Source organism: Gopherus flavomarginatus, chromosome 5 (assembly GCF_025201925.1).
Source record: "Gopherus flavomarginatus isolate rGopFla2 chromosome 5, rGopFla2.mat.asm, whole genome shotgun sequence".
NCBI classification, from domain to species: Eukaryota; Metazoa; Chordata; order Testudines; family Testudinidae; genus Gopherus; species Gopherus flavomarginatus.
In genome coordinates this window covers 66920193-66946953 of record NC_066621.1, presented here as the reverse complement: position 1 = coordinate 66946953, position 26761 = coordinate 66920193, and the positions used below count along the sequence as shown (strand labels likewise).

The 26761-nt window shown below is 43.3% G+C and overlaps 1 protein-coding gene across 1 annotated transcript; it reads left to right on the top strand.

Moving 5' to 3' along the window:
- Positions 1-297: 297 nt before the first annotated feature.
- On the top strand, positions 298-26760 carry RCN1 (reticulocalbin 1). The gene is made up of 7 exons (XM_050955152.1): positions 298-491; positions 775-1010; positions 11806-11999; positions 16208-16386; positions 17417-17477; positions 22976-23175; positions 24138-26760. The coding sequence occupies exons 2-7, from the start codon at positions 784-786 to the stop codon at positions 24243-24245; spliced, it is 969 nt and encodes a 322-aa protein (XP_050811109.1). The 5' UTR covers positions 298-491; positions 775-783; the 3' UTR covers positions 24246-26760.
- Position 26761: the final 1 nt, after the last annotated feature.

Below are 26761 nucleotides of genomic sequence, written 5' to 3'. Positions count from 1 at the left end.
TCTTTGTCAGCTTGCCGGGGTCACACAACAATCCAGGTGACCCGTCGTTCGCTTTCTGGTGTCACTGTGTGGCTGCAAACTTTAGAGTGTTTGGTGAGAGAGAACAAGTTTAAAAAGCCGCCCCCGTGTGTTAAACTTCCTCTGTTTTATGCAGAACAACTGAGCTGTGCCTAGTCTGGAGCCGGGAACTCCCCAGCTGAAACCTTACACCCTGCAGCTCAAATCTAGCGCTCTTTGCAGTCTCGCTGGGGAAACACGAGCGGCCCTGCAAACGTGGCGATCCAGCCCCCTCCGGCAGGCACACAGCCTCCCCTGCCCAATAGCAAAGCGCTGTAACATCTGGGGACAGAGCAACATTTCTTTGCAACCTCTCACGTGACTCGCTGGGGAGGAAGGCTGAGGGGCTTGTGATCACAGCCTGCAGTGGGTCATTTGCAACTTGCAGCTGCATTCCCAGGGCTGCCTGGGCGATAGACTCTCAGCAACAGCTGGTATGTGGCAAGGGGTGCTACTCGCTGTCTGTCCAGATGTGGGGAGCGTGAGTGTGTGTGCTTGGGAGCTGAAAGGTACCAGGCTCAGCTGCTGCATGTAGGGACCGGTGCTAGAGGTCCCACGCGTCCGGGTGCTTTTGGAGGCGATGCAGCGCGTTGGATGACTTGATCCATGTGTCATAAGTTGACATTTCTTCTCCCCTGATTCCTTATTTGTAACGAACTCATGTAGCACTTTTCTCCCTTTCTTTCCCCCGGGCTGTGGCGGATCCCGCCTTGCTAGGACCAGAGAATGGGCTTCCAGGCTGCCTGCTGTTTCGTGCTGCTGCTTTGCACAGGAGGGTCACTCAGCAAACCCACTCTCCGGAAGGAGAGGGTCGTTCATCCAGACCCTCCGCTCAGCGATCAGCTGCACGAAGATAACCAAAGCTTCCAATATGACCATGAGGCTTTTCTGGGCAAGGAGGAAGCTACGACTTTCGATCAGCTCACCCCAGAAGAAAGCAAAGAGAAGCTAGGGTAAGATGGGCTCCTAGGAGTGGAAGGGAACGGCCTCTCCAAGGAGATGCATTACAGGGACCCTGCCGCAGTAGTTTAATGCATAACTTTTAAACAAGTGGAAGTGAAATGAGCGTATCGAAATAATAATAGGGCGTGTTGCACTAGCAAGAACCTGGAAGTGCTGCTGTAATTGTAGGCTGGCTGAGCGCGAGCCCTTGAAACTACACGAGCTTTTACTGGAGAGGGAAATGCCCTTGATTTCTGTGGCTTGTACACCTATGTTGCAACAGCCCCTAGTGTGAGGGAATATAGGCTTTCCCAGCCACGGAGCCTCACTTACTGCAACAGGGGGAGAGAGGACAGAGGAGGAATCTCCCCCCCCTTCAAGCGCTGATAACGTGGCAGAGGGGAGGTCCCGTTGCATCACTGCATAGTACGGAAAGGATTATTTCTGCAGAAAAAGAGCCAGGAAGAAGCCTCAGAGGCAAAAGTTTCAATCTTACTTTCGCTTTGTGTTTTTGTAACGGAAACTTTGCACCCGAGCTGAAGGCAGGCGTGAAGGGATGTGTGGCAGTGGCCAGGAGTGAGAATTAACTCAAGTGCCGCAGGCATTATGCAGCGGTTTCAAATTTCTCCATAGCAAGAGATCTCTGGGGAGGTTTGCTGACGCCCAGCTGAGTGACAGGGCTTTCTCGAGCCGATCTCCAGTGGCGCTAGTCACTTCAGAGCATTGCCCGTCCACTCACAGGGGACTTGTGGGAAAAGTTGCCTCGCAAAATTGAACTTTACAGGGTGACATTTGTTTGACCACTGCCTCTCTTCCCACAGCCCAAACTGATTTTACAAACAACTGCTGAAAACTCAAGGCTTAGTTTCACTCCCTCTGTTTAAATTATCTTTTCTTTTTCTCTCGTCCAACTTCTCTGGCCTTGCACTGAAGCTCTTCTTCCTCCAGTTGAGGATAGCTACATGCAGCACCGTACTGAGACTATAACATTCAAGCGTCCCTTCTCCCATCACCTGAGTGCACTGCTTGCAACTCCCTCTGCACCAGCTCAGCCGTCCAGTTCCTTTAATATGCAGCTGTTAAAGTCACCCTGCTGGCCTATTGCTCTTACCCTGTCAGTCCTCACTTTGCAACTCTCTGCTGACTGTCACAGCATCGCACATCTAAGCTTCCTGTCCTCACTTTTGCTGCCCTTTACAACTTCCTGTTCATGACTTACAGTTAAGGCTAAGATTTAGTCATGGGTATTTTTAGTAAAAGTCAGGGACAGGTCACAGGCAGTAAACAAAAATTCAGGGCCCATGAGCTGTACTATATAAGCCTGACTAAATCTTGGGTGTTCGGGGTGGCGGAGGCACTGGGGGCGCTGCTGGTGCTCTGGGGCAGAGGGTGGCCTGCAGGTCCTGGTGGTGTTCAGGGGCTGGGGAGGAGGCAGCAGCGGCTGCAGTGTGCAGCCTGGGACCTCTGCTGGTGCTTGGGGGGAGGGAGGCCAAGACTGCCCCAGCAGCGGCCAGGGCGGCTGGCCTGAGAGCCGCCTGAGCTGCTCAGGTGGCCCTGGGGTCGGTCACTCCGGCTGCTGCAGAAGTCATGGAGATCCCAGAAAGTCATGGAATCCCTGACTTCCGTGACAGACTCGCAGCCTTACTTACAATGTTGTCCTCTCCCCTTGCTAACTACGGTAGCTTTGTCCACCTCTCCCACAGTGTGCCTGTTCTTTCTTCCATGTTGCCCCTTATTCTTGGGACATCGTCCCTGATCTAGTCCATCACCCTCTCATCCTTCTGATCCCTCCTTAAGACCCACTTCTGCTGTGACATCTATAGGACTGGTAGGTTTAATGGCAGTTGAAGAGAGCTGGTTTTATTGATTTCGTAAAGGAAAATATTTTCATATTCTTTGTAAGCCTCAAGTTGTGCCCTGAGCTATCCTGTAGAACTACATGACTGCATTACCTCAGCCTGCCTCCCCCTTCCCTTGCTTTGTTTGTTATCCTTACTCATTGCATCTTATTTCAGATGTGAGTGTAAGCTCTTTGGAGTAAGGACTGTCTTGTATAGTACTAAGCACAGTGGGTCTGTGATCCTATTGAATGATACTGAAATACAAGTAATAATAGTAATAGATGCTGTAACAAATATTTAAAACATAATTAGCATAAATGGGTAACTTGTCCAAATTATTGAAAGGCCTGGAATTACAAACTCAGCACTCCCAACATAAAAAAAGCAAACTGTCTCTCTGATTCACATATAATATACAAACATCTTAGACCTTCTCAGTTTAAACTGGAATCACTTTTTGGCCTGGGGCTACACTTGAAAGTTATACCAGTATAATTATTGGTATTAAGTTACAAGTGCCTTACACCAGTATATTTATTCACCTTCCGTATGGGAATATCAGTACAGATATAACTGGTACAGCTTTCTTGTGCAGACAAGCCTTTGCTATTTCCATGGAAGGAAACAGGAACTCCATGTAATTATATATAAATAGTATGCAGTAAATTTTATTTAATATTCTAAATCAGCACAAAGTGAAATTTAATTTTCCGTTATTTCAGTTTTCACCCCATGAATCATGTAGAGGAGATACAGACAGACACATGGGTAAACACACTAAACCAACGCTACAATAAATAGCATACTAAACAGGATACACAGAGCTCTTCAGACTCTCTGACAGAAATACTGCCTATGCATTGTGATGAAGATTGAGGGGATAATTCATCAATGGTCATGGTGGATTCTCCATCACTGACAATTTCAAAATCAATTTTGGAGGTTTTTCTAAAAGATCTACACTAGGCATTTCTCAGGGGGAGTTTATGGTCTGTGTTATACAGAGATCAGAATAGATCAGTAGTTCCCAAACTTTAACAACCCGTGAACCCCTTTCAACAAAATATCAAGTCTCGCGAACCCCCTCCTAAAAATGAATATTTCCAGGTATTTTCTCCTTTACCTGAGTATAAATTATGAAAGCAGTGATCTTGGAAATATACAATTTATTTTTATGACATGCTTATTACACACTATTATTAATTATTTATCATTACAGTATTTTTATTACATTATGAAAATGGCAACGTTCTTCCAAGATCTCTCTTTTGTAGCTTGTATCACGTTGAATAACATTTAAAACAAGTCTCTTATGTTTCATCAAGGACTATCAGATGTGAAACAGCATGAAGATATTTAAGAAGCCAACTCAAGTAGTTTCCCCTACACAAGCATTCAGGGCTTGAGCAGTCCAGGCAAACAACACACATTACAACAAAGCTTAAACTTGTTCTTCATAATAATTTAAAAAACAATACTCGCTGCCTATTTAATTTAAAAAACAGCAAAAAAAAAAATCCACCTCCCTTTCCATTTCTTATAAGGAGTCTTGAAGTTTAAATCTCCTCAGTGTAATATATATGTTTGCTCAGCTCCTGGAAGTCCAGGGGCTCCGGGCTGCTGGCCCCTTGCTGCCCGGGGTCCCTAGGGAAAGCTCTGTCCGCCATTAGGGAATTTTCCCCTGAGAACCCTCTGTAACATTTTACGAACCCCCAGGGGTTCACGAACCCCAGTTTGGGAACCACTGGACTAGATGATCACAAAGGTCCCTCCTGGCCTCGGAATCTATGGATTCCAGAGTTGTGGTTCCCCGGATGAAGAAGGCCTTGCCTCGCAAACTTTCTAGATGACATTCAGTGAAGTTCAGCATCACCAAATGATACTGGGATGCAGGGCAGCAGGCACTCTTTCAGTTATTCTGGTCCTATACAGGATTCCATTCCTAACACTGAGTCATATTCACTTATGACTAATAAAAAGCTAGCACTGCAGTAAACTCAGGACCTGAACTCTCGTCTCTGGCATACATGGTTCATATTATGAGCTTCAGTTAGGATATTACACCTCTCCCTTTGATTGTCCGCTTGGACACAGATCTGAGGAACAAGAAAGTGTACTGGTGTGTTGCTCAATGACTAAATATCACCTAAGGTAGGACAGCTTCCAACATGCTTCTCTAGTATCCTACTGTCCATACTGCCTGGGTTTTGAAAGCTCAATCCAGAACTGAGTGCAGCCTCGAAAGAGGAAGTTCCACAGTTTAAACATCCATGAATTAAATATGGAAATACAGGGATACTTAATACAGATATGCTTTGAACCATCTTTTCCTTTCTCCACCTCCTCCTCCCTAGTTATGTACATTCTGGTTTCTTTAAAATGGATGGTATTGGAATGCCTTTTCAAATCTCTACTGTTCTCATTTTCAGAATCAGACACACCCATGGCTCTTTGATTTTCCTAGCATTGTTGATCGTTAGCCATTACTTTAACTTGATCCTGCAGCTGCCTTTCTTTGACAGCATCCATTAGTCAGTACAATATTTAAAGAAACAAAATCCGCCTTGGTATCTCAAATTTCAGACTGCTCTGGGGCAGGATGGTTTGTGACTTCCTGTCCAAGCAGAATTTGAGTACTCTCTGATAAAGAAAACATCTACTTCATTTTTGCTATCAAAACAAATCTCTCCCCAACTCATCTGCCGACAGACTAACTGCTGTTTGCCCCCAGTTCACTTTGGGTAGCTGGAGGTTTGGTAGATGGACTCCTGGCCCCCTTTTGTGGGGTTCAAACTCTTTTCCCCCATGATGGGAGAATTCACAGGAATTCTCTATATGAGAATTGTATCACTCTATATGAGAGTAATATGCATAAAGGAGAAATGGACTGTAAGCTAATCTTTAGGGCTCCAACTTCAGCTATAATTACAGAAGCATAGTTTTGCTTTTTGATTGATAGGTCGTGTGAAGTACAATGCCTTCTAATTCAGTACAGTATAGTCTTTAATATAACTAATGTGTGTCACATACTTAAGGGAACATTTGTCCTGATACGGCATTTCTGAGAAATGGATTTATTCTATGTGTCTTAAAAGAATCCTGAAGTGGTTTTGCTTATACTCCTGGGGGAATTCTGTCTCACTGTGTATGCACAGAATTCACGTTCCCCGCAGATTTCTTTTCTTCCCCACAGAAAAATGACTTCTGGTGCGGAAGCAAAGGGAAGCCCACAAGAGCAGTCATGTGCCCCTCCCTGGCAGCGCAGGCTGGTTGGTTCGGGCACCCGAAGCAGCCGGTAGAGATGTAAATCACCACTGGGATGGGTCGGGGGGGGGGGCCTGGGCAGTCGTGCGTGTGAAAGGGAGAGACACACTCTGTCCCTCTTGCTTGTTGTTGCAGCATGCTTGGCATGGAGAGGCAAGGCTTTGAGGTGTTTCTGAGGAGGTAGGCATGGGGAGAGCAGAATGTAGCAGCCTGCCTGCTTAGTGAAATTGCTCCCATTGTCTTTATGAATTCCCCCAGAAGTATAAAACAGGTGTAAAAGTTTTAAGGCTCCTTTATGTTGCCAGAGTGGCGTAAAGGACAGGATGGCCTTATAAATGCTTATGGTGCTTTAGTGATTAGAACTGGTCTAAATTTTTGGACTGAAAAAACATTCCTATCAAAATGTGCTCCTGAGCTGTTTGCTACTTATCTTTCTGGAGATGGTCAGTAGCCAATATAAATTGTGATTTTGATTCCCCATCCCTCACTTGCTCTTCAGTTGCCTATAATGTAACACTGAGCACATGGCTGCATATGTTTGTTGACTGACAACTAGAAATAAAGGGTCAAACCTAGCTACGTTACTATTAGACAAAGAGGGCTTGGGGATTTCCTCCAGTGCTCCCCATTCCTATGCTTCACCCATTGTACTGTAGTTTAAATAATTTACCAAAGTAATTGAAACTTGCATGTTTATATTGCATTATTTTGACAAATGTGTAGAATTTTGCAGAATTTAAAATATTGTGCGCAGAATTTTTCATTTTTGGGCACAGAATTCCCCCAGGATTATGCTTACCAGCATTTTGAACAGTCTCAAAGTGGAAAACACATCACAGGACACAAACTTTGCAAATAAAGCTTCTAACTCAATTGGGCATTTTTAGGCCTTTTGCTGCTTTTCACACTTTTGATTAAAATAACTTTTGCAACAGAAGAGGAACTTTAAATAATAAAGAGATGCTTATTAAATCAGGACAAAAAGTACCTTACGCTTTTTAATGCTAGGATCCCCAGCAGCTTTGGTCACAAATGGTATAACTTTTCAGCAAGCTGTTGGCTTTAAGGAGGAGGACAGATTTAATTAAAAACATTATTTTTAAAACCATTGTCTGGGAAATACTTTTAATTCAGCATAAGAATATTCATGACCCAACTCTAAGCAAACTGAGTGCAGCTTCTTTAATAAGTAATTCTCACACAAATGAGATGGGTATAAACATAACAAAGTCTGTTGTATATGACTGATTTATAATGGAAACACTTAGGCCTGGTCTACACTTAAAAGTTAGATTGACACAGCTCTGGCACTCAGAAGTGTGAAAAATTCACAACACTGAATGCCATAGTTAAGCCAACCTAACCTCTGGTGTAGACAGCATAATCTTGATGGAAGAATTCTTCCATTGACCTAGCTAGTGCCTTGGGGAGGGGGATTAACTACAGTGACAGAAAAACTCCTTCTGTCACTGTAGGATGCGTCTACAATACGGCAGCACTGCAGCTATGCTCCTGTAGTAACCATACTGTAGACATGGCCTAAGAAAGCCATGTTCTGCTGTTGCTGTAATGCAAAAGAGAGTTGACTGATATACTCTAAACTTAGGCTCATCTACTAGTGAAGAGAAATCTTCCTGACAAAAAACCCAAACAAACAAATACAAAAGCTTTAGAGTCATGTAGGCCTTCCAGGCCAGCCCAGTGATAAAGCTGCTGTGCAGTCTAATCCTAGTTTAATAAGACATTCAGGTCTGTTTATTGGTAGGAAGATGCTTGTTGAGCTTCTGGCACCATATATGGGCCCAGTGTGGCAAATTTTGCTGCTGTGCATCAGACCCAGTCCAGAAACCAGCAGTGACACCCAACCCAGCAACCAGGCATAAGCAGAAAAGGCTGAAGTTCAGAATCCCTCCCCTTCCAACTCCCGTTGTAGCTGGCTCATCCTTGTTTCATCTCCAAACACAGGTGAAAGTAAGCCGGTATGCCCCAGTACGGTGTACTGGCAAGAGCCGGTGCACCGTACCGGGGCGGATCAGCTTCCCTGGGCAGCAATTTAAAGCGCCTGGGGCTCCCAGCAGTGGCTAGAGCCCTGGGCCCTTTAAATTTCCGCCAGAGCCCTGCTGCCAGAGCCCTGGGGAAGCAGGCCCTTTAAATTGTCCCCAGAGGCCTGGGGTAGCGGCGTCAGGGCTCCCGTGGCTATTTAAAGGGTCTGGGGCTGCAGCAGCCGGTACCGCTCCTGCCCTTAAAATAGCCGTGGGAGCCCTGCCACCGCCTCTTCAGGGCTCTGGGGATGATTTAAAGGGCCTGGGGCTTCGGTAGCCGCTACCACCCCGGGCCCTTTAAATCATCTCCGGAGCCTGCCGGAGCTCTGGGGTAGCGGTGGTGGGACTCTGGCAGTGATTTAAAGGGCCAGGTGCTTGGCCACCACTACAGCCCTAGGTCCTTTAACTTGCCGCCAGAGCACCGCTGCCGCTACCCCAGAGCTCCAGGGACTATTTAAAGGGCCCGGGGTGGTAGCAGCAGCCCAAACCCCCGGCTGCCGCTGCTACCCCGGGGCAGCCACCCAAGCCCTGCTGCTGGAGCCCTGGGTAGCAGCTGCGGGGCTCTGGCGGTGATTTAAAGGGCCAGGGGCTCCCAGCTACTGCTATTGCAGTGGAGCCCCAGGACCTTTTAAGCTCCACCAGAGGCCGGGACCCCCTCTGATGGTGATTTAAAGTGCCGAGGGCTCTGCTGCAGTAGCAGCAGCTGGTGCCCCAGGCCCTTTAAATCAGCCCTGGGGCTTCCAGCCGCCTCTGCAGCTGGTAGCTCCGGGGGTGATTTAAAGGGCCCGGGGCTTCCAGCTGCTGCTACCACAGCCCCAGCCCCGGGCCCTTTAAATCCTGATTTAAAGTGCTGGGTATTTAAAGGCCCCTCCCCCTCCTAAGGACTCCGGAGTACTGGTAAGTCCTTTAAGTTACTTTCACCCGTCTCCAAATATCCCTGCTACCATATGTAGTGCAAGGTTCTGCACCTGTAGGTTCTGTGCACCCTCTGTGTGTCCCTCCGGATTTGCCCTCCCTTTGGGCAACTGATTTCACTGCTAGAGAGCTGGGGGCAGGACGTTCCCTAAGTGTTTGTATTGAACATAGTCCCGCTGAAGTTGCTGGGACTATATGAGGTTTGGTGCAGCAGGCCCTTTAGCCCTGGGAGAAAGAGGTTTTTAGTTTTGTGGGCTTGTGGGGACAGCTTAACGAGTATTGCGTATAGTTTTGGTTTTGTAGCCTTGTGGCGGTGAAACCTCTGAATTTTCATTTTGTTAAAGAATGAGCCACTTCAAATGGGGACACTACGACTTTTGTGATTGAAGAATGAATTTTAGCTGCATTGTAAAGCACTCGGAAGGCTATTGTTCTCTTGCCACATCATCCTTAAAAAGACATAAGACTTTGTTTCTTACCCACCCTCATTTTAGTGGGAAGCAGCCATAAGTCATATAGATCATGGCAGAGATGCAATTAAGCTAGAAAAATAGAAGACTGCACTTGAGGGAAAAATAAACAGTGCTGACTACAAGCAGCATAGCTCTTGGCTCTGACCAGTTCTGGAGATACCGAGGAAGTGTTAAAAATAACAATAGAGTAAAATATTTCCTAGGCCTCTGGCAGAAACATTTCAGTTATTTTTAGCATTTAACAATAGACCGAAATGTCAGCCAACTCACTTAGGTTAAATTCATTGTGGGACAACTCCATCAATGAATATGTCCCATTGTGGTGTCAGACTTTCAGGGGAGATTCACTGAGGGGTACATACAAAAAGAAAAAGGCTGGCCAATCAGGTAACGTGCTTTTTTTTATTTCTCAGGTGAAATTTAGCAGCACTTCTCTTTTCCCCCCTTCAGAAAAGTCTTGGTTATGAATGCAGAAGGCAGACTCTGCATGTGTCTGTACCCTGTGTCTGGAATGAGATCTGTAAAGATGCAATGTGCTACAAATCCAATGACGATAGCAGATCAAACGCATCATTGCTGAAAATTAAGTAAAACCCATACTTGGTATTGAACTGAAGTAGCTCAGAAAAGAACACTCTTTAGATGGAGAGCAATTTGCTGCCCTAGATGGAAGGAGCAGTTACAGGGGCAGACTCACCCATCCCTTTCTCCATAAAAGATCCTACAGAATCATCTAGTCTTCACTGAACAAAATGTCAGCCAACTCACTTAGGTTGAACTCATTGTGGGTCAATGAAGACTAGACAATTCTGTTGGGTCTTTTATATTGCTTGATGGTGGCTGAATTAAATAAGGCCAATCTGGCTGCACCTGGCAGCTGAGACTTCAGTGACTACGAATTAACCTAATTTCAAGAGCAGGTGAAGACACCACGGTAAGTCGACCTAATTACATCGACTTCAGCTACGTTATTCATTTAGCTGAAGTTGTGTAACTTAGATCAATTTTTCCCCCTCATCCCTCCTCCCCCAGTGTAGACCAGGGCTTTGTGATAGAGCATCTTTCTGCAGCTTTCGGCTCGTACAGTAACTCCTCACTTAAAGTCGTCCCACTTAACGTTGTTTTGTTATGTTGCTGATCAATTAGGGAGCATACTCATTTAAAGTTTGCAATGCTCCACCCTTACGTTGTTTGGCTGCCTGCTTTCTCCACAGCTGGCAGCCTTCTTACGGCTCCCTCGCCCCAGCGCCTCCCGCCCGCTGGCAGACTCTGTGGATCAGTGCCTTCCCCCTCCTCCTCCTACCCGCAGCAATCAACTGGCTTGCAGCATTTTGGAAGCAGAAGAGAGGGGGAGGAGCGAGGACTCAGTGTGCAGGCTCCCCCTCCCTTCCCTGCCTGCTGAACGCGGCAAGCCAGCTGATTGCCCCGGGCAGGAGGGAGGGGGGAGGAGCGAGGACTCAGCGCGCAGGCGCCTCCTGCTGGCGGCAATCAGCTGGCTTGTGGCATTTGGGAGGCAGGGGAGGGAGGGGGGAGGCCTGACAAGTCCTCGCTCCTCCCCCCTCCCTCCTGCTTCCCAAATGCGGCAAGTTCCCTGATTGCCCTGGGCAGGAGAGAGGCGAGAGGAGCAAGGATTCGGCGCACGTCCACTCCCGCTCCTGCTGATGGCAATCAGCTGGCTTGCGGCATTTTGGAGGGAGGGGGGAGGAGTGAGGACTCGGCATGCAGGCTCCCCCTCCCTCCCCTGCCTCCCGAACGTGGCCGGCCAGCTGATTTCCCCAGGCAGAAGGGAGGGGGAGGAGCGAGGACTCAGCCCGCCTCCCCCCTCCCTCCCCTACGTGACAATCAGCTGGCTTGGCGTTTAGAAGGGAGGGGAGGGAGAGGGGAGGAGCTGGGACGCAGCCAGCGAAGTAAAGGGGGAGGAGGTGGGGGGAGAAGAAGTGGGTCAAGGGTGGAGGCTTGGGGGAAGGAGTGGAGTAGGTGGGCTGAAGGTTGAACCTCCCGTCTCTGGTGCTTGCAGAGTAGGGAAATCTGCCCTGGAACCTACCCCCCCCATTTACATTAATTCTTATGAGGAAATTGGATTCGCTTAACATCGTTTCACTTAGTCGCATTTTTCAGGAACATAACTACAACATTAAGTGAGGAGTTACTGTACCTCTTTGTGGAGAGAGGGCAGGCACAGTCAGGGTCCTATGTAGATTAGCAAAGCTGGACCAGCATGTGCATTTTATTTCTTTTTACCAGCTCTTAAAGATGTGACTCTCTTCGCAGGAAAATTGTTGATAGAATAGACGATAACAAAGATGGCTACGTCACAACAGAGGAACTGAAAAACTGGATTAAGCGAGTGCAGAAACGCTATATCTATGAAAATGTGGCTAAAGTCTGGAGAGATTATGATGTAAACAAGGATAACAAAATATCCTGGGAAGAATACAAACAAGCCACGTATGGTTATTATCTAGGTAAGATTAGTCAAAAAGCAACATTTTAAGCTGGAATTTTCAAAGAACCCTTAGGGAGACTGAAATTTCATGTCTATCAAAATCACTGGACACAGGCACCTAACTCTCTTAGGAGATTCTAGTCTTATGTGAAATTGTGAATTAATATAGTTCAAAGATCAAAAGTTCCTCGGTTGTGCATTTGAAAAATATAGCCAATCTGCACCATGGTCACCTCTATGCATAGGGATTTCAGGAGGGGAAGAATAAGTGAATAAAATTTCAAAGCTAAGTTAAAAGCCTCTGCTCCTATTAGTAAACTAAGGGAACTGTGTTGTTGTTTTTAAACCTTTCTTTCAAAAGAAATATGTTGAGACCAGTAAGTATTTGCTGCATTGTTTCTCTGAAGTTTCGGTTTGGATGCTAAAAATTTATGTCAGGTCTAAATAGAATGTAATTATTCTGTCAGAACATGCCACAGATTATGATCAATTATAAATGAAAACCCCTAAAGCAACATTTATTTGAAAATACATTTGAAAGATGTGATTCTTTTCTTTTGTCCCCATGGAAGATTTAATCTGATGTGCTTGATATGGCAACAGTTCAACAGTTTTAGTGTGTTTCATGTACAGAAATTGGATGGCATAAGGGGTCAGGGTGTCTCGATCCAGTTCTGATTGGGCAAGTATCCACCATTGAAACCAGCACTTCTGTTTGCAATTTCAACAGCAGGGTTTTGGATTAAGGGCCTGATCCAAAGCCCATTGAAGCCAGGCCCTGAATGAATTACGGTTCTCTTCTCCCTCCAAGATGGATGTGGACCCTCCAGCATGTGGCTAATACGTATTTGGGTGGGGTGAGGAAACTTGTGCTGCTACTATTGATACTCCAGTTCTCACCAGGGCCATAAGCCCAAGCTCTTTCATAAGCACTGAAATCACTCTGAAAAACGTGAATCTCCTCTGCATTTAATTGTTTTAAAATGAAAATGGCATACGTGTGTTTTAAAAATGGTTACCCAAGAAAAAAAGTTAATCACTGATGACACAAGGTTAAATAAGATATAACTGAAATATTCTACTGCACATCTTATTTTAAAAAGTACAGCTTTCAGATGTGATCAAAGGAGACCATCTGAAGGTTCTTTAATTAGGGCAAGTTGTAATCAGAGAGAGACCCAAAGCACTTGAAGGAAGGTATTGACTGAAGTATATGTCAACATTCTGACTTTCATTCTGGAGGAAAAGGTCTCCTACAGACTCAAAGGCCACCTCACACTGCTCTACATGACTGGATGAAATTCATGTCTACGCAGAGGGTCAGCACAATTCTTATGCACCACTTTGATCTCATTTTGAGGGTGTAAGTGAGACTCAGGATGTGCCCAGTTTTGTGCTGACTTTCTACACACACATTTCACTGTGTGCAAGAGCCAGGCTTTGGAGAGCGGCAGATATAACTTGATCTTGTTTTAATGCACAATTAAAATTCACAAAACCATTTCCCAAAGTAGTCATTTAAAAATCAGATGCGTCTATAAAGGCCTTCATTTTGAAATTGTTTTTTCAAGATTTTTAATTAGTTTAGTGATGCTGTTTTTCTAGAATTCTCATTCGTTTCATACCACTGAGTTTAAATCTCATTGTTATAAACAAAAATATTTTTTAGGTTCCACCTAGGAGAGAGGTAGCTGCTAGATAAACATTAGTGAGTTTCTGAAACCAGAACTCCCTAGTCTCTTCAGTTTTGTTGTTTCTGGGTGGCAGGGGTACCCCACAGCTCCCAGCTACCACAGGAGGTGGGGGTACTGTGACGGGTTGGATCACAGAAACCCCCTTGGGGAGCTGCCACTCGATGTACCAAGACTACTTCTATTCCTGTCTTCCCTGCCAGCTCAGGACTCCAGCACCCTGTTTTGCCAGCCAGACACTCCTGTCTGCTCCAACAAAGACCCAGGGTCTGAATTACCTGCCCCAAAGCTGCAGATTTACCTGCAGAAGTGTGCTGGTTTAGCATTCAGTTGCCCAACTCCCAATGGGGACTAAACCCAAATAAATCCATTTTACCCTGCATAAAGCGTATGCAGGATAAACTCATAAATTGTTCGCCCTCTATAACACTGATAGAGAGAGATGCACAGCTGTTTGCTCCCCCTGATATTAATATATACTCTGAGTTAATTAAAAAGTAAAAAGTGATTTTATTAAATACAGAAAGTAGGATTTAAGTGGTTCCAAGTAGTCACAGACAGAACAAAGTACATCACCAGCCAAAAGAAAATAAACTGCGCAAATCTATGTCTAATCAAACTAAATACAGGTAAGTTCCTCACCAGTTCCAGAATGTTCCCTTTCACAGGCTAATCTCCTTTTAGCCTGGGTCCAGCAATCACTCACATCCCTTGCACACTGTCCTTTGTTCCAGTTTCCTTTCTTGGGGGTGTGGAGAGTCTCCTTCTTTAGCCAGCTGAAGACAAAATGGAGGGGTCTCTCATGGGTTTAAATAGACTCTCTTTTGTGGGTGGAGACCCCCTTCCTCACTCCTATGCAAAGTCCAGCTCCAAGATGGAGTTCTGGAGTCACCTGGGCAAGTCACATGTCCATGCAAGACTCAGTCTTTACAGGCAGAAGCCAATTTACACATGGTATCTTGTATGTCTCCAGGAAGACTTCTTATGTGGATTGGAGCCTTCCAAGCTCTTTTGTCTGTTAAGTGCTTCTGGATTGAGCACTTAATTTGCACATTCCTTTCCCGAGAAGTGACCAAATGTTTTAACTAAGGCTACTTAGAAATCAAGCAATTATACAGCCAGTGTTCATAACTTTGAACACACAAATGGTGCCTACATACAACTAGGATGAACATAACCTTTACATAGATATGTTACATGGCATATGTAGTAAAACCCTATTCCAGTTATATCATACATATTTATGAGCACTCCCACCTGGGGTACACTGTCACAGGTACCGTGCAGCTCCCAGCCACTGCATACTGAAGTTACGGAGGTCTGCGGAAGTCACGGATTCTGCGACCTCCATGACCAAATCGTAGCCTTATTCATGATGTAGGAATTGGAGATGGTAAGGATTTTTTGCAGGCCAATCAGCAGTTTCATCTAGCTAAGCATTTTATACTGCATTCATCACTGTGATGCTGGCTGGCTGAGATTTGCAATATAAAATCTTTATGATTTCTTTTTAGAGATATTAGATCATGCTCTTCTTTTAAAAAAACAAACCAAACCAAAAAAAGATAAGTGAGCTTTTCTAAACTGCTCACACGTCATTAATCACCTTAAAAAGATCAGTGGAATCCTTACACAATCAGACTTGGGCAAAAAATCTTTGTGCAGGAACACAAGGACACGGTAAACTTTGTGTTTATCATGGTCCTGAAGCTGCTTGGCCCAGACATAAAGGATTTCTCCCAGTCATAAGCATAGAGTAAACAGACATCAATTCCCATCATTGAAAAATCTTATCAAATCAAAACTTGCTTGCAATAACCTGCACTGGGGACTCTTATGTGATACAGACTTAAGAGATAAAGACTGAGTGATAAAAGCTTCTGGATCAACAGATCCACCCAGAATGACTTCCATGGAATTTGAATTGGGGCCCTAAACGCTATAAAGACGCACTTTCAGCTGGAAGGGGCAAAGGTGGCAGCACTATACCCTGCTAAACAGAGGAATCTGCTTCTCTAAATCCTGTATATTCTATGCAACAAGATCATGTCCAAAACCAGGAAAAAAAAAAACAGAACAAACATCTCCCTCCTACAAGCTGGGATACAGACTCTTAACTACCTCATCAGCCCTATACAGCAAGAGTCTAAAGCTCTGTACAAGACTCAGCGTATATGTAGATAAACTGGATCTAAATGACAGTGATTGTTCGAGGACCTTAATTTCTTAGTTTATGGTAAATTCCACTTGCCCACCTGTAGACCACAATTACTACTAAACTGAGCTAGTCATTCGTAAGCACAAGTCCTGTGATCACAAACACACTTTAATGGCTGGCCATGAATTTAAGATTTCACAAGGGAAATCCTGATACTTTAGCAACCATCCTGACAATGAACTATTGTAATTTTAGAATCTACAGGATCTAAGTATTTCAGCAGCTTTTTCTATACACTATTATTGCAGTATTGTATGGTGACAATGCAGCAATATTTTCAGGGAGACACACTTCTGAGATTGTCTAACTAATTTCTAGAAAACCCAGAAGAATTTCAAGATGCGACTGATCAACACAGTTTTAAGAAAATGCTGCCCAGGGATGAAAGGCGATTCAAAACTGCAGACCTGGATGGAGACTCAACTGCCACTCGTGAGGAGTTCACGGCCTTTCTTCATCCAGAGGAGTTTGAGCATATGAAAGACATTGTTGTCTTAGTAAGTAGAGTAAAACCAGTTGAATTCCTTTGCTTTTATTCCTCTGAGCTGTGATGCACTTCCCTAAACTTTCAGTTCAGGATTTTAGAACCAGGCTTGCACATAAATAGTAGCCAGCTCGGGGACAGAAAGGAAAGTGCTTCATGGAATTCACTTCTTTTAGGGCTCGTCTACACATAGACTTGCAGTGAAATTAATAAGTAAGAGTCCTGTTTCAGGTTAACTAGAGTTTTTTTTAAAAAGGGGGGAATAAAAGTATCCATGGCACCAACTTTCACCGGAATAGCAGTAGTTGTGAACAGAATCTGATTTAGATGTGTTGGTGCAAGTTTGTATATAGACAAGCCCTTACTTAAAACTTGGAGTTGGTGTCTGGATTCAAGAGTGATAGGTGCCACCTAGATAGTTCAACAGCAAAGTGGCCAAATCCATTCATATGCATGGAATTTCTTCACTCTGGCCACATCCAGACTACCCGCCGTATCGGCGGGTTAAAATCGATTGCTTGGGGATCGATATATCGCGTCTAATCTAGACACGATATATCGATCCCCGAGCGCGCTTATATCGATTCCGGAACTCCATCAACCCCAACGGAGTTCCGGAATTGACAGGGAGAGCCGCGAACATCGATCCCGCGCGGTGTGGACGGGTGAATAGTCCGATCTTAGATATTCGACTTCAGCTACGTTATTCACGTAGCTGAAGTTGCGTATCTAAGATCGATTTCCCCCCCGTAGTGTGGACCAGCCCTAAGACAGGAGATCTGGGTGTTCCTTGGAATACGAAACTCACGTTGGAGTTGGTCAGTGTCAAGATTTCTGTGCACCAGGAATACAAGAGCAGGCCATCTCCCAAATGTGAAATCTGCCAAAAGGGCAGTGAGAAAAGCCAAACATGGTACAATAACTCAGGATTTCCCTTAGGATTTCAGTTTTGATAATTTTGAGAAGTGGTACCTACTAGTAAAGAGAGCTATTGGAATTTTTGGCAATTTCTTGATCATTTTGACAAAAAAATTGTTTTCCAGGAAACACTGGAGGACATAGACAAAAATGAGGATGGTTTTGTGGATCAAGATGAGTACATTGGTAAGTGCTGGAATGGGGTTGACTCTCCTTAACATTTAGCACAAGTACTTTAGAAATCTCCACTCCACCAGTCCATCTCATCTCAAATCTAAGTCAACACTTGTATCACAAGGAAAAACACCTCCATGCCCATACTCAGTCATTTTAAACAAAGAAAACCAAAAAGTTTCTGTCAATTTTAGGCATGTAGTGACACCTAGAGCAAAGTCTACCTAATGCTTTCCATTTATAAGACTCTGTTTATAGTTTCTTACAACTTTGGCAAACTTAAAAGATGAGGGCTGATTTTTTTTTCCATGCCCAATGTCTACCTAAAAGTCATTTTTTTCCCCCTGAGGAAGTCAGGTAAAATGGTTCAGCCACTTCCAAGAAAAAGGTTAGAGAAAAATGTTGTTTCTCCCATGTTTAAAAAAAAAAAATTAACTGTTTCCTTGTGAAGCTCTAGTCCTTTCATGTTTTGGAGTGAAGACTTGAAATTTGGTGAGGGAGGGGTGGAAAGGGTCACCCTCTCATCAGGGATGTGCCTTTTGCAGCACCTGTGAAAATAGGGCCAAATTACAAGTTTCTGAAAAAAAATCAGTTCCCATATGCTTGGTCTTGTTAGCATTTGGCAGCTAAATTCTCTGAAGATTCCACCTGCACTGACCATGCTTCATCTTCACGCAGTTCCGTTCAGGTGCGATCTCCATAGTGAGTGATCACGCTCTGACCTTCTGCTACAGGAGCTGAGCTGGGGATAGGTTGCTCCTCCCAAGAGCCAGGGCTCCCTGCTGTGATGTCAATGCTTCCCCGATGGAACCCAGGCAGCATGGAGGAGCCTGCCTCAAGTGCAGAGAGACCGCGAAGGGGAGGAGGCAGAGTGCATAGGCAGGGGAGGGGTTGACATTTGGGAGGGAAGTGGATTGGAGCAGGAGCAGAGGTGGGGCAGGATATAGGAGTGGGATAAGAACAAAATGCTCAGTGAGACAGGAATAGAAAAATGTGTGTGGTGGAGAGAGCAGGAGCTGGAGGGGGGAGGATACAAGCAGATTGGGGATTCTTGGAGATAGGAGGTCCTGGCAAGAGTTGGGTAAGGGGCAGAAGCAGAGGAAGGAGTTGGGGAAGGAGACAGGGAGGGGAACAGGAGGAGGAGCTGGGGAAGGCTAGGAGCGGGGGTTGGGGACTGGCAGCAGGGAAACGGGCAGAAGCTGGGGAGAGGGTAGGAGCTGAAGAGGACAGGGAGAGACTGGGGCAAAAGAGTCTATAACCATTAGAGAACACTCCCTTACAGAACCCAGAATCGAACCCTTTATGTCTGAGTCTCATCATTCCTTTGCTGTCTAGAAAATAGCTGTGACACCCACTGACAAAATGGGCCTCTCCATCCTTTCTAGTGGCCGGTCCATATAAGATAACAGCCTTCTACTGCTACCAATTAGGACTGTCAATCTCAGTTAACTCACACAATTAACTCAAAAAGATTAATCGCGATTAAAAAAAATCACGATTAATCGTAGCATTAATTGTACTGTAAAGCAATAGAATACCAATTGAAATGTATTAAATATTTGTGGATGTTTTTCTACATTTTCAAATATATTGATTTCAGTTACAACATAGAATACAAAGTGTATAGTGCTCACTTTATCATTTTTACAGTGTAAATATTTGTGATAAAATAATATAAACAAAAGAAATAGTATTTTTCAATTCACCTCATACAAGTACTGTAGTGCAATCTCTTTATCCTGAAAATGCAACTTACAAATGTAGATTTTTTTTTTGTTACATAACTGCACTCCAAAAGCAAAACTGTAAAACTTTACAGCCTACAAGTCCACTCAGTCCTACTGCTTGTTCAGCCAATCACTAAGACAAAAACGTTTATTTACATTTATGGGAGATAATATTGCCCGCTTCTTATTTACAATGTCACCAGAAAGTGAGAACAGGCATTCTCATGGCGCTTTAGTAACCGGTATCGCAAGGTATTTACGTGCCAGATATGCTAACGATTCATATGCGTCTTCATGCTTCGGCCATCATTCCAGAGGACATGCTTCCATGCTGATAAGGCTTGTTAAAAAAAAAATGTATTAATTACATTTTTAACTGAATTCCTTGGGGGAGAATGGTACATCTCCTGCTCTGTTTTACCTGCATTCTGCCATATATTTCAAGTTAGAGCAGTCTCGGATGATGACCCCGTCAGCACATGTTGTTCGTTTTAAGAGCACTTTCACTGTAAATTTGACAAAATGCAAAGAAGGTACCAATGTGAGATTTTTAAAGATAGCTACACACTTGATCCAAGGTTTAAGAATTTGAAGTCCCTTCCAAAATCTGAGAGGGACGAGGTGTGAAGCATGCTTTCAGAGTCTTATAAGAGCAACACTTCAGTGTGGAAATTACAAAACCCAAACCAAAAAAAGAATCTTAATCTTCTGCTGGTGGCATCTGACTCAGATGATGAAAGTGAACATGCATCGGGCCGCACTGCTTCAGATCGTTATCGACAGAACCCGTCATCACCCTGGACATGTCCTCTGGAATAGTGGTCGAAGCATGAAGGGACACACAAATCTTTAGCGCGTCTGGCACATAAATATCTTGTGATGCTGGCTACAACAGTGCCATCATACGACCTGTTGTCACTTTCAGGTGACATTGTAAACAAGAGGCAGGCAGCATTATCTCCTGCAAATGTAAACAAACTTGTTTGTCTGAATGATTGACTGAACAAGAAGTAGGAAAGAGTGGACTTGTAGACTCTGAAGTTTTATATTGTTTTATTTTTGAGTGCAGTTATTTTTTTGTACATAATTCTACATTTATAAGTTCAACGTCCACAATAGAGATTGCATTACAGTACTTGTATGAGGTGAATTGAAAAATACTATTTCTTTTAAGGGCAAATATTTGTAATAAAAATAGGTATTCTATTTTTTAACAGCGCGATTAATCAAAAAATTAATTGTACGATTAATTGTGATTAATTTTTTTAATTGCCTAACAGCACTACTACCAATTTTTCTGTTAGCTCAAGTGGAGGACAGTGGTGTAGCTCTAAAGATCCCAATGCTGCTGTTGATGCATGTGTGGGATTTAGGATGGTTCCACAGGATGGAATTTTTAGTTTTTCAATTTTGACTTTTTTAAAACTTGCATTAAAAATAAACTATTACCAGGACATTAAATTTGCAAAGGCAAGCACTCAGAAGTTGTGAAATACCTGAATTAAAGATTAGTCGTGCACCACTCTAGTGGCACAAAGGGAGCAGAATGGGAAATGTAAACTGCAGGTCTGTTCCTGCAAGTTATTTTAGTCAAAATTCAGGCACACTGGGTTTTTGTCTGCTCTCTTGCTCTCAGAGCCAGGAAGGCACAGTGGCAGCATAAGACAGGGACTCAGCAGTACAGGATGTGTGTGTTATACTTGTGAAAGGTCATGCTGACACTGAAGCTAGCATCTCACTCTGCCCCTTTGTGACTGATTTTTTTTAATCAGGAAATTTGCACCATAAAAGCATTGGACCAAACTCAGATAAAATCTTTTTGTTTCTAATGCTACTGTAAAGATCACTCATCACATACAATCAGGAACAATATCCACACCTTAATTAATCATAGGGGGTTCTATTCCTTGGAAATATATTTAGCCTTAAGATGTGAATGCTTTTGTATGACTGAAATAACAGAGCAGCATAATTTCCACAGTAATTTAAGTTTATTCAGTGACACTACCTACATATAATTACAAGGTAGTTGTCAACATTCGTTACCATATGAATGCTGGTTCCTCTTGTCTTCTATAGATAGGAGCATAGAATGTTCTTGTCACGACCACCTCACATTGGCAAAGATGATAAAATCAAATTGACGGGACATGTCAGTTGCTTCAAATAAACAATGTAACTCTTGTATGCCTGCACTTATTAAAAAATAAAATAAAGAGTAACATTGCGTGGTTCTTGAAGTTTTCTTCAACAGTTACGATAATTTAGGCACAAATTTCCCATGTGCTTTGATTAGACTAAACAGAGCAGCAATTTTTTTTGCTTTAAACTATGGCTACAGTACGTCATACCCACATTTTTGCTTTGTGTCGATTAAAAATAAATAAATCCCGCACAGACATTGCACAGCTTGTTTTTCCTCCCCATCAAAGGCCCAATCTAAAGTCAATTGAAGGCACTGGCCCTTCTCCACTTCAATAGGCTTTGTATCAGGTCCCAAGAAAGTTTAGAAACTAAAAATTCCCAATCATGTTACAACACCTAGATAGAATGGGCCAAATTCTCACTAAAATGGGCATACTCAGTTCTATTAGTCATGGGAGCTACATCCACTTACGGCAGTGGAGAATCCAGCCTAGTACAGTACATACATGTTGTTTTTATTGCTAATTTTGGACCAAATCTTCAAGAGGGTTGCACCTACACCTCCCATGGATGGAGTTGGCCTCAAGCTTAGCCTGACCTAGAACCATGTGAACAATCTTGACAACCAAAACCATATTGGGCTGCGAGCAGAGGCCAAAAAATAGGTTTTAGTTTTAAACAGGACAGTAGTAGAGGTTGGGGGTGGGAAAGAATGAGCCTCGCTGACAGGGGGAGTTGATTGGTGTGCGAGTCCTGATGGGAGGACCAGGGCAATGAGCAACAGAACTGATCATCCACTGTCTATCACAAGTTGTTTCCCTAGCCCAGGTCACCAATGAGTGGGCTGTATCATGTCCATAAGGTGTAGTTTCCGCATAGTAGGTACCTCTCTCATGTATATCAACTCATGCTGCATCACAACTCTTCTGATCTTTTCCTAGTATAGCGCAGCCCCTTACCTTCCAGCGGAGTTTGCTGCAGTTTGTTCAGTAGTCCAGGGTTAAAAAGGTACATATCTACTCAGCTGTATTTCTCTCACACAGAGACTTCCATAAAAGCAGGACAAAAGCCACCCAGTTCCATTTAGCAGATTTTTGTTTCCTTAAGTTTTCCTGTGCCTTTTATTCCCTCGTCCACTCTCTGGTTGGATTCTGATGTTATCGACAAAGACATTTGCTGGCAGGGACAAGATGCAGTGCAGCTGTGGGTCTTCTCCTCTTTCCCCAATACCTCTGAGCTCATCTTGAAAGAGCATGAGTGCAGATTAAGAGAGGATCCTGCAAGAGCGGTACATCACCACATGCTTGTAACCTGGGTAAAAAAAATCACTGAGTGAAGACATTCGGGGCCAATTTGCTTTTCAGTTACACCTGGGACTGCCCATTAACTTAAGTGGCATTGCTCTGGCATCCTAAAAGGGTGATCTTAGAATGGCTAAAACTAACAATAGTGAAGCCATTTGAGCAAAGCAAGGTGCATATCCATGTGCCTATTCCTCTTCCACCTATGCCCTGCCCCACACAACATACAATACCTCTGTGCAAGCTATTACTGTGATATTTCTACTACTAGCCTGTCTTCATTTTGTGCATAATTTGCAAGCTAAATAGGACTTTGAAACCTTTGTTTCCCCTCTAGCTGATATGTTTTCACATGAGGAAGGTGGACCCGAACCTGACTGGGTAATTACTGAGCGTGAGCAGTTTTCAGATTTTCGAGATATAAACAAGGATGGGAAGTTGGATAAAGAGGAGATTCGGCACTGGATTCTCCCACAAGACTATGATCACGCACAAGCTGAAGCCAGGCACTTAGTCTATGAATCCGACGTAGACAAGGTACTCATTGCTCTGGTATATTTCATAAATGTTAGATTAAGAGTTTAAGTGGCTCCCTTTAGTGTCAGCCAGCAAGAGATGATTCTTAATGACTTTTCTTATTAGTAGAGTCTGAGTAGAGCTTCAGATGATAAAAATGGTTTTGCTAATGCCTTACTGCAACAAAATAAATTTGAGTTGATAAAAGTAAGAAACCACAAGAAATAGCTGATAAAATAAGTATGAACTCAGGTAGGCCCATTGGCTGTCCTAGTGTTAGAGAGATTTCCAACCTATGTCTCTACACCCAAAAATTCTAACAGAGATTTTTCTCTTTTGAAAGGGTGCATGGACATTTATGAATAAAACTGGACTAAGAGATAAATAGGAGAGAGATAAAAATAGAAGACTATAAGAAATAAGACAGATTTGCAGCTTAAGGTCTGGCCCATCCCTTCTGCCTCCACTATGATGGGGACTAATAATTCAGCAGCACCTGGATAGGAGCCATTGCTCAGCAGGATTTTTCCCCTCTCTCCAATCCTGCAGATGCTCCACTGCTGGAGTTTGGAAGATCAAGACACCCTTATATAGAACTGACTTTAGAAGGATTTCACTTCAGTTATTAAATGTAGGTGATCATTATCACCAAAACCAAAGAGAAAATATTTTCATATTAATAATCAAAAAAGAAAAGTTAAAAACAAAAGGTGAGGTTGCACAAGTAGACGAGTCCCACATTCCTACTGCTGAAAGTTCTGTGTAGGAATCAGTTAATTATGAAATTGAGTGAAATGCAGACCTTAGTGAAACCAATGGGATTATGCCATTGACTTCCACTAGGGGCCAGCATTTCACCCACTGTCTGCAGCCTCTCTGAAGAATTTTCTCCTACTGGGCATCTCGGAAACCTGTACTGATGTTTCTTTTACCTGGTATTTAAAATGTTCTAATAGAGACTTAATTTTTTTCCCCCCTCCCAGGATCAAAAGTTAACCAAAGACGAGATTCTAGAGAACTGGAACATGTTTGTTGGCAGCCAAGCTACCAATTATGGGGAAGATCTCACAAAAAATCACGATGAACTATGATATTTTTTACAACTCAGTGTGCCACAGACTGTTCAGTTTCTTACCACATTAATGACATGACTGTGGTTTTTTTCCAGCTGAATAACTTGCACCAATATGTTTTTAACATAGCAGCTTATTACCTCAGAAACGGGGTAGAAATAGCCTCTTACTCTGCACCATTAAATGCAAGAGCTAGTCACTATGATTTTATTTAAAAAAAACCCTCACTGTTCTGAATAGATTGCAGTATCACTTTGGGAATGAATGTCTAAGACTTAGTTCTTAGGCTCATTAGAAGTTGTTCATATTTTCTTTAAATGCCGTTGTTTTTTCTGTAGGGAAATGCAGTTTTGATCAGGAAGAAACTTATTGAATGTTTAAACAGATTCCAAGTTTAGTGTTTTTTTTTTAAATAGTAACTAAGAATTTAGAACCATATTCTCCCTTTCCCATGTAAAGGAGAGATCTTACCTGATAAGAGCCATCGCCTTTTTTCCTCCATGCTGCAGTCTTTCCTCCTGGTTGGGTCCAGAAGTGCTGAATGAATAAGACCTCTTGGAATATAGGCATGTGCACCAGCCCTATGGATCTTAACCATTTGAGCGCAACACCTACAACTACTCACTGCCCCCAATTCCCTTTCACTAATCAGAAGTAGCACATCTGTCACACTGGCTGTCACCCCAAGGTTGTTCTTTGATGAGGACAATAAAGTCCATGTTGACAATTACTACTACTAACAGCAGAAGTAATATGGGATGGTTGGTGGGCTGTTGGTTATGCTGTTTCCTGAGAATAATTATGGCACATGGACCTGTTTTCCAACTCATCCCACACTTTGTATGAGTTACACACTCCACTTTTATCATGGAGGGCCTTTGCTGACTCATTCATGTCACATGGAAAAGAAATGAGACATGTACCCTCTGGACCCTTCTTGAGATTATGGGCCTTCTGTTCTCCTCTGTGCTGCATCAGGGATGCATGTGGTTTAAAGTGCTGGTTTGTATATATACACACATTTATATCACCAAATTGTACCATAGATGGATGGTTTTCCTTCAGAACAGTAAACCTTCCATATGGCTGAATTTTTTACTGTATAATATGAGCTGTTCTTTTTTATATACACGTGTGTGGGTTTTTTAGCTCCTTTACTGTGTTGACATGCACAATAAAACCATGACGTTCTTTTTGATACTATGAACGTGCAGAAATGTTAGAGGAGTCATATGGGAGGGGGAAGTAAAGACAGGAACCAACAGCAAGCTTTTAAACAGTAGCTCCCAAAACTGTGGTCTCCGGACCATAGGTAGACCACGAAGCACTTGCTGGTGGCCCACAGAGAGCTAGCTGGGCACATGCCATGGTTCCTTCTTATCTCCAACTGATAAATCACACCAAAGGAAGATAAAAATATGTTATGTTCCATGTAAAGAATGGATCACCCCTGGCAGGGGAGGCATCCACAAGACATTCCCTTTAGGATGTGTGCTCCATGTTCTGAAAAAAGCTTGAGAACCCCCATTTTAAACACTGAGCAGGGTCATTCTGCTGGTGACTTCACACTTGGGGATATTATTTTTGGATGCAAATTAATTTCAAGACCAGCTAAAAAATTAAAAAGTGATAATCTAGGCCAGAGGGAAAAAATCCTTAAAAATACATTTCTACTTGGAAAAGTGACTAATAGTGACTGTGTAAAAATGGCACCATTTTATTCAATGCTGCATAGGCCTTGTTCTAATCCTCTGCATGAGGTTGAATTTCTCCCCCTGTGCATATTCTGAATTATATCTGCAGAGTTAAAACAACAAAGAAAAGTTGTGCTCCTTTTTACTCCAGTTGGCAATGCAGAGTCAATGCAGCTATGGGAGAATGAGCTGGAGTCTGTTCTGATTTATGCCTTATCAGTCAACAGAATTGTCAATTAAGTTCCAAATGTAAGCTCAAATTCTTTCTTCAGTTATAACTATGTGACTCCAAGGTATACAAGGCATGCATGGGTATCACTGGGGGTATAATCTGCCTTGCCTAGTCATACACTGGTAATAATACAGTGAGCCAGAAAGAACACAGCTTTTATCTCTGACAGATCGTGTGTGTTTTTTCTGTTTGGTTGGGTTTTTTGGTTTTTTTGTAAACTGAGCAGATTTGTTCTGGAAATTGCTGAAAAGGCAACCCTGGAACCACCTCTTCCATAAACAATGTCATTTTTACAGGGTCACTTTTCAGAGAACAAGTGCACTTTAGGTCATCCTCTGTTTCAATTCAAACTAGATTCCATCTAGTTTCGGCTAGTATAGATAATTTTGATAACGTGTTGTAACTTGGTTTCTACCTTACTATGACATTGCCTAAAATGTCTGTTAAAACCTCTGCTTCTTACACTAAAATGCAGTAGGACAAAATGTGATAAGCCACAAGCAAACACTTTTGTCTCTGCTCTTCCAGTACCCATGAGTTCAAAGTGATGCTTCAATGCAATGTTATCTGTGAAACAATAAAACTGTGTCTTGGCACAGAAACAGAAT